At 42.0% G+C, this 16,772-nt stretch overlaps 1 protein-coding gene across 4 annotated transcripts in view; it reads left to right on the top strand.

The window, feature by feature from the left end:
• Window positions 1–16,772, top strand: part of mid2 (midline 2) — a 161,793-nt gene that overhangs the window by 92,763 nt on the left and 52,258 nt on the right. For all 4 annotated transcript variants that reach the window (XM_034230964.1, XM_034230963.1, XM_034230965.1 and 1 more), the window contains one exon: window positions 1,913–2,805. In XM_034230964.1, the coding sequence (XP_034086855.1) occupies window positions 1,969–2,805 (837 nt within the window). In that variant the 5' untranslated portion in view covers window positions 1,913–1,968. The remainder of the gene's footprint in view (window positions 1–1,912; window positions 2,806–16,772) is intronic.

Raw genomic sequence — 16,772 nt, 5'->3', positions numbered from 1 at the left:
TGACACAGCCAGGCTGTGCGACAACAACAACGTAAAGCATCTGATAAATAGCAGCCAATGTAATTAGTAGTGGAGTAAATTATGTGCAGACAAAACCCAGCTCTTTCATCGACAAACACCTACAAATATATACTCGTATAGAGCCACACACAAACACACAATGCCCATTGCGTTTTATCAGGTTAAAATCTTCATGATAGGCTGTGAGAAGTTATTTGTTTCCTTTTTCAGATGATGCATTTTGTAAAGGAGCCACTGCATGCATGTAACTACTTTCTTCAGTTGGCTGCCTTTCCAAGCACTTAGCTGCTGTACAAATCATGTTTGCTTTGAACGCAGCTCGGTGTTGAGGCCCTGTTTGTGGTGCGGCAGAAGGGAGAAGACTTTGGTTTGTGCAAATGAGTTTGAGCCTTTAAGCTCTGTTTCTGTCTTCATATAGTTCTGTCAACAGCTTGTATTTAAATGCTCATAGAGATCATGGGAAGTTATCAATGCACCTAAATCCACACTAACAAGTGAGCATAAGGTCACGAAAATGTAGTCGTTAGAAATTGGATGGGAATTGAAGAGCTAAATGATATGAGTAGTTACATACAGTGCATTTAATAGAAGGACCAACTCATAGGTTCAAGGCTTTTATGGTTCAAGGCTTTTATTAGTCATACGTACATACAGTGTAGTTAAGATGTTGAAAATCTTAGCTCACAGGCTAAACACATTTCCATTCGGCCGATATTTTTGATCAACTTAAGTCTTTTGTTATCTTTCAAGGGGAAAAATAAATAAATCATAATTCAGCTACTGGAATGTAAGGCTTTTTTTTGTCATTTAAAAACAGTTAATGAATACATCAGCTTGTTGACACTCAAGCTAACATTTGTCATGATCAGCACTTCCACACTTTGAAATTGTACTTGTGTCCTTGTATTTGCTTCACTTTACTTGATTACACGTTTTTAACTTACCGCTGCAAGTTTAATATCATTTGTATCTACACAATGACCTCATATTAAGAGTTTACTGGCAGAAGTTGAAACCCTGTCCTAAAGGTGAAAATCACTTTTTGATTACTCACAACCTGTAACAGCCAGTCATCAGTCAATCCTGCATGACTGGCTCAGAGACAGACAAGGTCAGTATTTCAGGAACACCCTCAACTAATGAAATTGTCAGTGTCAGCTATCTGGGGCTGCCCACTTTAATACCGTCGTTTCACGGTGCCTGCTTTGTTTCTTTAAAGGATAGAGGGCCAATGCAAGCTGCGCTGCCATGCCACTGAATCAGAGAGTGTGTGGGGCGGAGGGGTTATTGGTGATTTCTCATGTCAGTGGTTTTAAGGCCACCCAGGGGAGACAGCTTGATATGCAGCCTACAAGGTGATGAGATTGGGAGGGCTTGGAGAAAGAGGTGGAGGTGAAATCAATCTTCTTGTTTAGCTCAGGCCCTTTTTTCACTGCCCCAGTTGAAATTGTTGTTGGGATCATGCTTTAAAAGTTGAAATGCCCTTGGAGTTAAGTGTTGAGTGCTTGAAAAGCCAAGCTATAGAGGCCACATAAAATAAACAAAGTCAGTGTTGAGCTGGAGAATGATTTTCAACGTGCCTTTATGTTTTTCCTCCCTGTTCGTGAGTCCCTGGATTTTCAGTCCTCAGTTTTGCAAGCTGAGCGGCTGATATATAATTGTTAAAAAAAAAAGTGTAAGTAAGGTTTTTGCTGAATCTGCAAAGTTATCTCTTGACTGGTTGAGTTAAATTCAGAAAGGTGTGAATGGACAAATTGTGTTGTGTATACTTCCTGCTGTTCTATTTAATAACAAATAATCCATGAACGAAAGTACAGTTTTGTTACTGTAATAAGAGATCTGTCAAGTGTGTAACTTTATAAACTGATACATGTTTTTTTCCTTTATGCAGGTAATTCGCCAGCTTTCGTGGGTTTTGATGTCACCTCTAGATTGGTTTCACTGAAGATGGAAACACTGGAGTCTGAGCTGACCTGCCCGATCTGCCTTGAGTTGTTTGAAGACCCCCTTCTCTTGCCCTGCGCCCACAGCCTGTGTTTTAACTGCGCCCACCGCATCCTGGTGTCTCACTGCTCCACCAGCAAGCCCCTCGAGTCCATATCGGCCTTTCAGTGCCCCACCTGTCGTTACGTCATCACGCTGAATCACCGCGGCCTGGAGGGCCTTAAGCGCAATGTGACGCTGCAGAACATCATTGACCGCTTTCAAAAGGCCTCCATCAGCAGCCCTAATTCTCCCACTGAGAGCCGGCGCCTGCAGCCGCCGCAGCGTCCCTACACCGCCACCATTAGCGGGACGATAGCTGGAACGATTGGCGGCGGGGGTGGTGGAACGAGTGGAAGCAGCGCCCGCAGCAGCCCGGCCACTTCCAGCCACTCCCACCCGCACGCCAACCACACCAACCACGCTAATCACGCCAACCACACCAACGCAAACCACAGCCCGGCTGTCGTTGCGAAAATGGATCCACGCATCAGCTGCCAGTTCTGTGAGCAGGATCCGCCGCGTGAGGCCGTGAAGACGTGTGTCACATGTGAGGTGTCGTACTGCGACCGCTGCCTCCGCGCAACGCACCCCAATAAGAAGCCGTTCACCAGCCATCGCCTGGTGGAGCCGGTGCTGGACACACACCTCCGCGGCCTGACCTGCCTGGAGCACGAGAACGAGAAGGTCAACATGTACTGCTTGGTGGACGACCAGCTCATTTGTGCCCTCTGCAAGCTGGTGGGGCGCCACCGGGAGCACCAGGTGTCCTCGCTCACCGAGCGATTCGATAAGCTTAAGGTTAGTCCTCTGTGCCGTTTCCAGTTTACAAAGCGTGTGATAATGTCAAATCGGCAAGCATTTCTGTGTACTGCTCCTATTTGATGTTGTTTGACTTTATTATGACTGAAGCAAGGTAAGTCACCATCTGGCACAACGTTTGATAGAAAAAGAGTTGAGACACAGTTGAGCTTGGAGCTTATTCTCCTTTATAGCCTGCAGCATTCAGTATGATATCTATGTTTACAGTTTGCCAAGAGCAAAGTCTTTAGTCCATTCCTACCATGGGGATGTTCATTCAGTGCATTTCTATTGACTGTGAACTTTCAGCACTGCCACAATTGCATCATACACACTCACGCCAGCCTTTGTTCAGCAATAAGGACAGAAAGACAGATGGCAAACAGAAAGAGTGACAGAGACAATTGGGATGGTGCGCTGGTGAGAAGGGCAGAGAGAGACGGAGAGCAATAGGGAGGACGTCATTATAATAGTCGATGAGCTGGCATTCCCCGTGGCCACTGAGCTTTCAGAGGCTCTGCGTAAAGTCCAGGACTGCTGAATCAGGCTGAAAAACAACAGAGAGGGGCACTAGCTGGAGCTAATTCCCCCACTAAAGACCTAAAGCAGCCAGCCGCATCAGCTGGCCAAAAAACTTTACCTCAATTGTGTCTGTCTTTAGTGTATTTACAAAATAAAAACATGTTTACAGTGTTTGCAGCGCAACACATTTTACACTAGCATAAGTAAAATGTCTGTAATGGTTCTGAGAGTAATATTCCACTCTCACAGACTCGTTCAGGATGGGAATCTGGGAACCCAATTGTACTCTGTAATTTGGTTTGGCCTTATGATGATCACTTTGCAAATTAACATCCCTATTGCTAAAATTAACCAATCAACAGAATAATGCTAACTGGTATACTGGGGGAAAATACTACATATCAGTAATAACAGCAAACACTTCTTGATTCTCTTTGTTTTTTTATAGTGTTTTCACAAACGGCAAATACACATGAATTGAAATTGGCTTCCAGGCTATGGTATATTTCCGGTGTTTAGGGGAAATTGCTTAACAGTTAACTGAAAATATAATATAACATCACATATGCCGTTTGATGTTGTGGATCATTTGATGGATTTTTTTACTTTTTAAAAAGGAAATATCCTAGTCAAAGATATGATCCTTTGATACTGTAAATCTGCAAAGTCATCTAGTTTGTGTAAATTCCAGGGATATATTCTGTCCCAGACTGCAAGGGTATTGGTTTGATTGCTATGGTGTCAATGAATGGTATTGTGTAGCACACAGACAAAAGTAGAGAAAGCACTACCATGGCACTTTAAGTCCTTTAGATGCGTGTTTAAAGGTTGATGTTCTTTTTCAAAGCAGAAGTAGATGTAATGGTCTCACATTCAGGCTTGTTTGTGCATGTGAGAAACATGACATTGTTAACATTGAAAGTAGAGCAAAATCCCATCTGATGTTCTGATTCAGTGAAAATGTCATCTCACATTCTGTATAATGAATGTTTTATGCTACCAAAACGTTGGCACACACTTTCAGATTTGCACCAACATTTTAGCAAAATTCCACCTTTTCAGCACCTCGCACAGACTGAACCCACTGGAGCGAGGTGTTTCTTTTCACTAGCATTTACTCTTTACACCGCTGTCTGGCAGTGCATTCTCCTCATACTGTGGGAGAGTTTACTCTAAGTAGCTATAGCTAGCTCTCCCCCTCCTTTCTTCTCTTTACTTCATGGCTGGCTGTGGTTCTTTTGAACGTTCCCCAGTCAAGCCTTTGAACTTGCTTGACTTTGAAATCCCCAATCCCCAAATCTGGGAGGAAACCAACCCGGTCCAGACTCCAGCTCTGCTCACCAGCCGCAGTGGCAGCTAACTTATAATCTTCTTCTCACTCATGGCAAGAGGAGGAGAGGAAGCCCAATGTATGAATATCCTATCATGGAAGATGTCAAAAATAGGGTTTGTCTTCCAATACACTCTCTGTTTCTCTGTCTTTGTATTAACGCTGTTTTTAACCAATGCCATTCTCAATTGGACACTTAGCTAAATAATTCGAATCAGTTTCCTCTGCTTGACCCCTGCCTCACTCCATGTGAACTTTGACCTTTGAATTACCCTTCCCATTATTTCCTCTGTCTGCTGTGTACGCTGGGAGCAACTCTGTCACAAAATGATTCCTCACACATTAAGGGAAAGGTAAGCTTCCCCTTGGGCTAGGAAGGTAGATATTTCAGGAGAGAAAAGGCCAACAAGTAACCAGCCGTGTTAAAGACAGAATGTACCTCAACTAAAATCGCAGGGAAGAGAGCTAATTCTGCAGGTAGCGGCTGGAAAGAGCTTGCTGTTCTTCAGTAAAGACATTTTTGTCTTGTAATTGTCAGACCTTGGGTATAGTGTTTTACTTTGATACTCTTAAAAGACTGCAGCTTAATTGCGTCACACTTTAGATTCGTGTTTGTTTTCACACAATTAGAATCACGGAAACCTTTTCCTGCTAAGATACATTTAGCTGTAGCAGTGAATGTTTCATCACCTGCCGCTTTAGAAAGTGTCTATGGCTCATTAGAGTCTTATTTTGTAGCGGCATGCCCTATCAGAGGCTGGGTGTAAAAAGCTGAAGTGTTATTTGTGCTCTTGGCACAGGCTTTTTAGTTTTAAGCGATGCTGTAAGGCTGGAAGATGGAAGTGTTAACACCAAATGCTGATGGTTCAGGAGTTCAAAATACATTCAGATTCATTTGCAAAGACAGGTTTTGAAGAAGTAATGAACATGGTGCTGTATAGGTAAATTGAGGTTTTCTACAGCAACCAGAGGTGAGAATAGTTAGTTGATTAGAGTGTTGCCATCAGATGAAATCTATTTATTTTGTCCCTTTTTAGATTCAAGATTTTCTTTTGTTTTTCTTTATGTTTCCATCTGTGTTAAAGGGCCTTTGGGGAGTACCATGAGACTCTGCAGCCTGTGTGCCTTGTGTACATCTGCTACCGTTTGTGTCTGTGTTTCACTCACTTTCTCCCAAGAACCCTAAGAGCACACATTTCTTGATTAAAAAAAAGACACCTGACTAAATAAGTGTTAAGGCAGAAACCTTAAGATGATGAGACAGGTGGCAAGATGAGGAAAAACTGTTCATAGGCTGAAGGAAATTTGGAGAAACGATGATAAATGGATCACTTCTCTGGGATAAGACGTCTTTCTCCTCTGTTCTCCATAACTGGCAGTTCATTTACTGACTGAGGCTCTTAAAGGTTTGAAGTGTGTGTTATTTAGCATTGAGTGCTGAGCAGGAAAGCCTATAGCAAGGGGACTGACATTTGTGACACTGAGCAGCACTTAAAATAAGCAGCAGATAAACTTAAGACTCTGGTTCTTCAACTCTGGTTGCATCTCATTGGCAATAACCACAGCCATGGGATGTGTTGTTCTCTGTGTGTGACTCCAAGGTCTTGACAGGTCTCAAGCATACTTGTACCAGATGATAGTCGGTTATGTGCATGAGAAAAAATGAAGAAATATGCAAAGCATTTTCCAAGCGATTATTGGATTAATTCCTGTTTTTGAAAGAGGCAAGTCATACCATACTGACAACCCCTCTCTTCTCCTCTCCTCCCGTTCGCTCTCTACCCTCTCTCCATTTCCTTCAGTCCCTCCAGCTCTGCGTCTCTCCCTTTATCCCCACCGTTTCTTCCTTCACCCCCCCAACCCCTCATGTATTTTACTTTCCCCCATCTAAGCTCCTTAAGGCACTGTCTAACTATTTTCCTGTGCGATGTGTGTATCACCCCTGCCCCTGCTGCTGACTCCACTCCTGCTGTATTTACACCCGATTGCTTTGCTAAATCCAGAGGCGAGCTTCTGCATGTGTGCATGCACACACAAATGCATTAAATCACATCAACACCCACAAACTTATTTGAACTTCAGAGTTTTCACACACACAGAGACAGGCAAATATTCAACAAATAGTTCAGCTCACATATTCTGACTGTATGCCAAACACTGACAGCAACGTTTTAAAGAGGAAATTAAAAGGCTGCAATGTCAAGCACTCAGCCAAGCTTCATTTTAAATGCCCACCAACCCTTTCTTTTATATACCCTCGGAAATTTCAGTTTTTTTCAACATGCAAATACTCCCCCCACTCCCTCCCTGCTGCTGTCCTCCCCTTCTGTCACTTTTCTTTTCACACAATTTCTCTGTTTTGCATGCAGCCACATAAACATCATCCTTCCCACCTTCTTTCTGTCACTGTTTCTCCCTCGCCTCCCTCTCCCTCATTTGGCCCCTGGCCAGTCTGCCTTGTTTTAGGTAACACCACTGCTCTCCTCTCGCAGTCGCCCACAAACCCACATGCGCTGCCACAGCAGCATATTGCTGGTGTAAGGGAGAATCACAGCCCTCCAGTGTGTTTGTGTGTAGGAAGGTATATGATTGCCTCCAAATATGTGTGCCTGTTTGAAGCATCTACAGGTGGGTGTGGGTGTGTGTTTGCATGTGCATGTGCGTCAAAGCAGATGCTATTAGCACTGACATGTGTGGAGTGATTGGGAGTCGAGTGTGTGAAGCCAAGGGAAATCATGGCTCTATCTGGAGAATAGTGTGAGATGGCGCACACTTAGTCACGCTGACGGCACCACCAAGGATGTAGTAGAAAGCTTTTAGTGTATGTGTGCTCCGGTGTGCATGGATTTGTGTGTGTGCACAAGCGAGTACCTATACTTCACTACTATCAATGCATCTTGCATGTGTTGTGAAAATATGTCACGCCAGCCCATCCTGAAATGTAGTAGGTCATGAAAATAGAAAAGGTTATCAAATCACTCCAGGCACTGTATCATCCATATGCACAATGTATGCAGTAAAGAAAGTGGAAAGCTTTTAGGAGCTTTGGTGTCAGCAGTGATGCAATGGCATGCAGGAAGACAGATATAATCAACATTACTCATCTGTGAGTTTGGTGTGTTTGTTTGAGGGTGATGCATGACTTTATTCATCCATTATCCAATCATGCCTCCCCTCACTTTGCTCCTATAACATGATAGCAGGGTTCCCTTGAGTAGCTGAATTCTTGTTATTCAGTCCATGCAGTTATTCAGTGTTACTGATGCACTGCTGTACGATGGTCCATGTGATGTATTATAGATTAAGTCATAGAACATTCTAAAGACATACAACACAAAATAAGTGTTGTTCTTCATCTTCAAAACTGAAGAACTTGCCTCAGTACAAGCGTAGAATTTTCTCCGAAACTTATACTTAATATTTTACTCACTCAATTCATTTTGAATAAATTGTTCATTTATAAGTCCAATGTATCTTTTAATAATATGAAATATGTGTGGTTGGTCTGCAAGCCTTAAAGAATGTCCTTATAACTTTAAAGTCTTTTTTCATGCTCCCAGGGATAACATTCCTGGGTTTTGATACATATACAGTCTATGGTTTTGACATGTAAAAACACTGAATATCAGCACATTTAGGACCATCATCCTCAGCCTGTATCCCATATATGCCCTCTAAATCCATGCTGTTGAACCCCGCTCGATCTTCCTTCCTTCTTGTCTTTCGTTTTCATCTCCTTTTTGGCACATATTTGTTTGCCTTTTTAAAGGCTTAAAACTCAGGCACTTGAAGGCTTCTGCTGTGTGTATTTTAGCATAAAGCTGTAAGAAGCTGACAACATAGCAAAGCTTAGCGGAGCCTCTGACTCTTTTGACACTCAAGGAAAATCGTTTAACTAAAGCAGCTGAAAAATGCAACTTTTGGATTGATGTGGTGTCTTTCTTGCAAACATTACTGTATGTAAAACTACCATGCATATAGCAATGCCAGAATGAGGTGTATGTCATATCTGTTCTTAAAATATGTGATACACCTTATTGTTTTACATTACATGGTTTGTCATAATTGATACCAGATCATAAACTCATGACTATGTATGTATTGTATTCATACATAGAGGATTTACACATTAATCAACACTGCAAACTCATCTTGCTATGCTCATGTCTTTTTTCCTGGCTTCCAAGCATTTCCTTTCCATCCCTTCATATACTGCCACATTATAGGGTGTAATATCTGATGAGTAAGCACTCTCTAATATTAATCTGTAACGTTCCCTGGCACAGATCACATTTATATGAGGGGAAGGGAGGTGCTCTGTTTGATGAAACTGATGACGCATGCACTCTATGAACCTGAATTAGAAGCTACATTTCAGTGTCTCTGGGAAATGTGTAAAACATGAAATCTACTAATATTATTCATAACAGGGATTTTTCAGTGAAAAGCATAAATCAGAGGTGCCTGAGTCTTTCAAAAGCTGTTTTAATTGGTGACTCAGGGACAGTGGATGAGACAATGAAGCATAACAGGAATATTTAGACTCAATCTGGAATGTCAGTGAGCATTCGTCTTCTGATTTATTTCATCCCATGCAGACGTGTGTTTGTGTTAAGGCTGAAGACACGTTGAGTTTGGTTGTCTGCGCACACACTTCCTCTCAGTGTGTGTGATGAGTCCTCCGTACTGTTGAGAGGCTGCCAGGCAGGAACAGTGTGTGGCCCCTCGTAAGACACTTAGTTTGAACTAATGACACCAGTGTGAGATGAACAGCACGTCTTCAGCGGCCTGAGGACACCGGGGACCTCTGATTCATCCCCTAACTCAAAATAGCCTGGTGGTTAGTGTTTTGTGAGCTGAACTCAGGGAACAGAAATCATCGGCTAATAATCATTTTCCGCATTGAATCATTTATATTCTGTTAATATTAAAGAGTACATTTCTATTAGTTTAATTGATATTGAGCCAATAACCATTGAGTTTAATGACACAATCATGTATTCTTGTAATGTTGTGCTTTATTGAATATTCACTTCTTGACTTTTTAAGTATATTTTTAAAGCTGCTTTATAAATATTTTTTAAGTAGCAATAAACAAAATTACGGAAAATGATCAACTAACCGAACACATTACATCGGCTCTTATTGAGTATTTTCCAGCTTATTTGTTTTGGATTGTATGGACCCCAATTTGTTTTGGCAGCTAATAAGATAGATGTATGTCTCTCAGGAGTTGGTTGCGACCAAAACCGAGCATTTTAAATGTATATTGTTTACTACTAAATGCATTAATGAGCATATGTTTGTAGACATCAAAACTTTATAAGGTGGTTATGTATCAGTTCAATGTGTCTTAGCTTCAATAATGCAGGTTTAAAGATTTAGACACGCTACATATGGTAGCACTAGAAGCTAGTTGACTCTACATTAATAACTAAACCTGTTTCACTGAATCAAGTGTGACAGGGCCTGTTAAATTGGAACATGAAAGCACCCATTGCATTTAATTCAACTATGTAGACTGCAGCTGATAACTGGTAGCTAAACGAACCCTGTTTGCATCAGTTTTGGCTCCAAGACTGATGAAGAACTCAATGACACTGAGCGTTAAGAGCAGCAAAGGACCAACAATGGATATAGGCCATAAAAGCATGGCTACTCAACCCTTAAGAAAAAACACAATAGTGCCAATCTGCTAGCAGATTGGCAATTGAGTTTTTTTTTTGTGGCTTTCATGTAATTGAAGCAGCATCATTTAAAGGTCACCTATTATGCAAAATCCACTTTTTCATGTCTTTTATACAAAAAAATGTGCTCACTTTTTGACCTGATCCATTTATATAACAACCTGTCTGAAAATGAGCTGATCAGATTTTGGCCACTTTATGATGTCACAACGATTTGTTTGGCTTGTGTAACCATTAGCCAATCACCAACCAAGGTAATTTTGATGATACAGTCATGTAACACAGGGGTTCCCAACCCCCGGTCCGCACCTATACCAGTCATATTATTTCATCCAGTAGCCTAGTTAATCTTTCACCAGCAAAGAATTGAAAATGGCTTTTATGATGTTCCGAGGGATTCGGCGGCTCAGCAGGTCTCAGCCTCTTGTGCAGGAGAAAGTTACCGGTGCGCCAAGTAGGAAGAGGAGCAGGAGACAACCGTTTCATTGCAGACTGTTATGTTTATGTGGAGAAATGCAGTGCATACTTTATTTGAGATATATTTCGGACTTCATTTTAAGGACATGTCGGCCAGGGGTGTAGAGCTATTTGTTTAAGCACCGGATTGGCAAAACAGGAGAGTAAACCAGTCTGCCTTGATCTATGAATTCATGTCCGGGACTCTCACGGTATCTGCTGCCCACAGCTGTTTTATAGAAAGAAAGCCTCCTTCACTTCATGAAATGGCTGCAGCATCAGGAGGCAGCGGGAGGTATACTCCGCCTCTGAGAAGTGCAGCACCAGCGCGCCGAGAGCTGTGCCTTTTTACGCACCGCCTTCGCTGTTTACCTTCATCAGAACAGCGAGTGACTGCAGGCTAACCACACACATCTCTACACACATCAAACTGCCCGATTACTCCCCCTTTTATTAGTTGTATGAAGGAGATGTCCGGTCACCAAGGCGCATGATGTGTGTGTGTGTGTGTGTGTGTGTGTGTGTGTGTGTGTGTGTGTGTGTGTGTGTGTGTGTGTGTGTGTGTGTGTGTGTGTGTGTGTGTGTGTGTGTGTGTGTGTGTGTGTGTGTGTGTGTGTGTGTGGGTGTGTGTGTGTGTGTGTGTGTGTGTGTGTGTGTGTGTGTGTGTGTGTGTGTGTGTGTGTGTGTGTGTGTGTGTGTGTGTGTGTGTGTGTGTGTGTGTGTGTGTGTGTGTGTGTGTGTGTGTGTGTGTGTGTGTGTGTGTGTGTGTGCTCTGCTCTGCTCTGCTCTGCTCTGCTCTGCTCTGCTCTGCTCTGCTCTGCTCTGCTCTGCTCTGCTCTGCTCTGCTCTGCTCTGCTCTGCTCTGCTCTGCTCTGCTCTGCTCTGCTCAGCTCAGCTCTGTGTGTTCGGTGTGTTTGTGTCTGTCCGACACCGGCATTTGTTTTCAAATGACCATGAACAGTAATTTACACACATCTGGCTAACTCCATAGGTATATGCGGGTGTTCCCATAAGAAGTTAGTTTAATCTTAATCTCGATGTAGTGCTAAATGCTGTCGGAGTGCACCGGAACGAACGACACTATCATAATATCTTCTGAAAACAAATGCCTGTGTCACACACACACACAAATACACACACACACACAGGCGACCGGACATCTCCTTCATAATGCGCCTTCTCCTCGTTTTCCCATCACTGGATTATCTGTAAATCATACAAACAAAACCAAAACGTTGATTTATCTGTTTTCCCGTTTTGGTTTAAAAACTGAATAACGTCGGTTCTTTGGTTTTCCGTTTTTCTGAAAAACCAAAAAACGACACCGGTTCTTTTTTAAACGTTGTTAATATGTTTTGGATGCATATTGTTATATTTATCCAGGCTGTTACATACAATTAGCCTCTGTTGCTACCTGCTGGTGGTGAGTAAATATTAAAATCAGTTGAAATTGACAACCGGTCCGCGATTTTTTTTTTAATGGATCTGCCGGTCCTTGGCACAATAAAGGTTGGGAACCCCTGATGTAACATACAGTATTTGTCTCACATAAAGTTATCCATTCCCCATCCTTACTTTTTTTGGAGCAAACCCTTATGAATGGATTTCTGTGTTGTTTTGGTTGGTTGGGGAGGCTTTCAGTCTCCCACACTGTTCTCAAGCATCTCCGCTCCCCTCAGAAACAGCTGCCTTGGACAGACATTTCCTCCATTCCATTCCCATGAATCTCTTGCTTCCTGAAACATGCACTTTCACTTTTTTAAAAACTGACATTCAACCGTGAACTCTGTTATCTAACAGAGTTGCACACATAGTGTAGGAAGAGCCGTTTATCAAATTCAAAAGAAGTCAACCGGGTAATCAGTGCAACATATTGTCACTCTAGATTCATTCTTAATGGAACATTTCCATTTGTATTGCTTCTAAGTAGTAATTTAAGAAACTGGAAAAAAGTTGGAAAGTTCATTTCCTTTTCTAATTACTCATCTACCATGAATATGATGTTCCAAAACGGAGCTGAACCAGAAAAAAAGGTCAATCTGTCCCAAAAACACAACCATTGTTTATAGTATAAAATATAAAATGGCTTTGTGATTTATACATTTAAAAAAGAGTCTCCTTGTTTCCCTGTATACAGCAGTTCAGGGCTGTTTTTCTCCACAGCATGGCCACAAGTGAACCCGAGTCTCTGGCGAGTGGCATCAGACATCTAATAGTGTCAGTCCAATATGTGCAAGTTATTTGGGTTTACAGGACCAGATTCTGCCTCCGGAGCCAAAGGAGAGACACAGCAGGACAAAATGACCGAGAATTGACTTTAGAAAATTGAGTTACCTGGGAGCTTGTTCATTTCCTGCGACAGAGGGATGGAGAACACAGGTTAATTGCACTTTGCTCTGACGTCCCCCTCTTAAAGCCAAAGGGGGCATGCATGTTTAATAGCATGCAGGACTTCTTTGATGGCTTCTAAAAAGGGACACATTACATATCCTCTCTGGTCCGCATGGTGGTGACAGCAGCAGCCAGCACCCTGTCTGCTAAAGCTCCACAGAGAAACACAAAGCCTTGTGTACATCTGAGGTCATGCATATGGTACAAACATGGAAACACCATCATCATATAGAAGCTATGGCAAAAATAGGATTTGAAACATGCATGATATAGTCAGGAACACAATGTATTTTTCCATTTGTAGAAATGGCATTTAAATAGATAAAAATGCAGTAAACTTAGTCACACAATCACATGATGGTACTGGCTGCAGCTCAGAACAGAAATAAATGTCCCCTTTCAAATAGTATAGGTAACATTGCTCGATAAAGCCATCAAACTAATGTATTTTAAATATGTAGTCCTTCACTTGTTGTAACCCAACCTCAGTGAAAAGATATCAGAGAGAAAACATATGTGTTGTTTTATCACTTTAATTCTGCACGTGAAAAAACAAATCTGAATTCAGTCAAACTTTTGATCGCATTGAATTATAGTTTATTCCCAACAGGTTCTCTTCACTAGGATGACAGGGGGAACTGATAGATTGATAACACAGTTGAACATTATTTTATATTTAAAAAAACATCAGATACTGACCTTCATCCTTCAAAATCCGATGTCAGTGATGTGCAGGAACATCCCTGGAAGTTTCTGTTTAGCTCGGGTTACCGACAGGAAGTCCAGCTCCCCAGGGAGTCGTACAGAGAGGAATGTCTGTTCAAGATCTCGACGCCAGAGAGCCCACCACGCTGACTCGCAGGAACGCAGAGAATGTGTCTTCTCGCTCTGCGGTTCACCCCGTTACCATCGCAGACTAACCCTTCCCCACAAAACAACAGAATGGCCACATCAGGGATGCACAGCATTGGGTTGGGCGATTCTGCACATGAGCTGTCTTTCCTTAAGATGTTTCTTTTCCTTAAGTAGAGATGGGATTCTCAGCATGTGAATCAATGCTGCTCTGTACGTCAGAGTCGAAGCAATTTGTCTGAGGATGTCATATTTATATGAGAGATGGTCATCCAATGATGTCTTCCTGCCATTCTTTTATCTGCCTTGTCAAATATGCTTGCTTTCTGCAAATGCTTTTCTAGCGTCAGTGTCCATTTCATTTTTTAGGCATCCTGCCAGCAGTTGACATGGTAACAGGTGTCATAAATGTATATTATGTAGCCGCCATCAGCACTAGAGTTACATGACCCCCTCTATAAATACATGATAGTGACATGATTTACTGTCCTGCTTCCAAGTCACGGCCGCTCCAATTAAATAAGGCAAAGTAGACTAGACATAGAGTAAATCACTTCGCCCACCTTGGTGGAAGCAAACCCATCTATTAGGTTGACAGATCCGCTTTGATACTAATAGAGTCGCTCTGTCTTGTCACTGACCACTGCTACTATGTGAGAACAGGAGGGGGGGGAGTGTGTGAAGTTCTTGTTATTGTGTTTTTACATTTGTTTGATTTGTGTGTGCATGTTGCCCGCTGCAGCCCAGGAAGATGAAAGTCTGTTTTCTTTTTCTCTTCTACATCTGAGTGCCTGCAGGGCTCTGTCGTGGGTCACAAGATAAATACGTTTCACAATGGAAATCTCACAGTTTTTCTCAAACTAGTCTCTGGTTGGCATTATCTACCATCCCATAATATCCCCCTGAAACAGCAGCAAACAAAACAGTTCCTTTATAAATCCAATGTTGCTGTGTTTTGCCTTTGCCCTCATGTACTCCAAGTACATTTAAGAAATATGTCCCTGGAGTGCTCAGGGAGGCCATTTATTAGTCGCATGGCTAAAAACTGCTGAAAGAAATCTGGTTTGTGCAAAATATAGGGTTTGTAATCCAAGAGGCAGGGAAGTGGAGAAGTATATTTGTGGCATATTGAGTTAAATCCGTGCGGAGATCTGTCTGGATGAGCAAAAGTCTTGGAGATGCTTTTTTTTTTTGGAAGCTAAAATTGAGTCTGCAGTGAAAGAGGTTTGAAAACACTGTTGCTTTACTTCAGAGCTTTCTGTGCTTCCTTTTTGACTGTTTGTTTTGCATGAAGATGCCCTTGAGCAGGCAGCACAACATCAGGATAAATTCCAACACGTATCATGACATGTGCTCCTCTGTGTGCTTTAAGTACATGTGTTAAATGAGTGTGTCAACCCTCCTGCTGGTTGCATTAGTGCTATATTCAGAAACGAAGCGTAAACTGCCTCTGAACCCCGTCACCTCAAAGGAAATTAACTAAATGTGTTGCTGAAAACCTTATCACACTCTCACAGAACCAGCCCACGTTTCTGTAGTCCATGAGCTCAGATGAACTCTTTTGGAGGTTTTACTTGAAGCTGACAAGTGTAAAGCTTTTAGCTTGGGAAGTGTCATTCACACCAGATTTCTGTTCCTGTTATGTGGCTGAACGGTTAAAAGAGGACGGGTACAGCAGCGTCAGGCAGTGAGGACAAAAAGAGTCCAGAGAGGGAGAGTAGATTCAATTGTAGAACTTCAATTATTTAAGATCAGATCAAACTTGTCTGTTCCAGTTGGGTTGCTACTTGCAATGGTAGGCAAAGTGTTACTGTTATGTCTGCTCTGTATCTTCAGACAACTGGGCCGATAAAACACGTATATTAAACCAAGGCGCAGGGATAGCACCCAATCTTAGAGACGGGACTCTTATTGCCAACGTTTTTTAGTTTGCCAGTTAAAAAAGACAGAATGAAGAAGAGAAGGACAAGAAGAGGAAGGTCAGGTATCAGGATGACATCTAGAAAAGCGAAGATGACGGATCAGAAGTGTCAGGGAAGCAGGAGCAAATAGTGGGGCGGGAGAGAGGAGCTACAGGGGGTCCATGATGTTTGACGTTTAGTGTGTTTCACTCATCATCGCTCAAGTTTGAAATGACAAGCCCTCCCTTCCACAACCTGCCTCCAGCAAACATACAAGTAAGGCTTTAGCTGTCGACAAACATTTAACAGGTAATAGTAAACAACTGAACTAACTATAATGTTAAGAATTTCTATTTCAAGTAATAGTCTGACATTTAAGGGAAATATGCTCATTCTCTTTTTCGCTGAGAACTAGATGAGAAAGAATCAATAGCACTCTCACGTCTGTGGAGCCAGCAGCCGGTCAGAAGTACCTCTAACGTTCACAAATAACATTATTTTTATGTTTGTGGATCCAATGCAATGTAATGGATCCATTAAAAAAACTGAAAGATACTAATGTCCAATAAATAGCCTAGTAGTAAATAGTCTGGTGAACGCCCCATAAAATGGTGAATTGTCATTTTTACGTTGCAGTTTTATGCATGTATTAAATATTGAGATTAATTGTGTTAATTAATGAGTTTAAGAGTTGCGGTTTGGTGAATGTATTTCTTCTTATTCAGAGCCAGGCTAGTTTCCTCCTGCTTCTATAAATGCTGAGCTAAGGCTGCTAAGCTCATCTGTTGCCGGCTACAGCTACATATATTTATATGTAGATAGTGATCC

Source organism: Gymnodraco acuticeps, unplaced genomic scaffold (assembly GCF_902827175.1).
Source record: "Gymnodraco acuticeps unplaced genomic scaffold, fGymAcu1.1, whole genome shotgun sequence".
NCBI classification, from domain to species: Eukaryota; Metazoa; Chordata; class Actinopteri; order Perciformes; family Bathydraconidae; genus Gymnodraco; species Gymnodraco acuticeps.
This window is presented reverse-complemented; position numbering and strand designations above follow the sequence as displayed.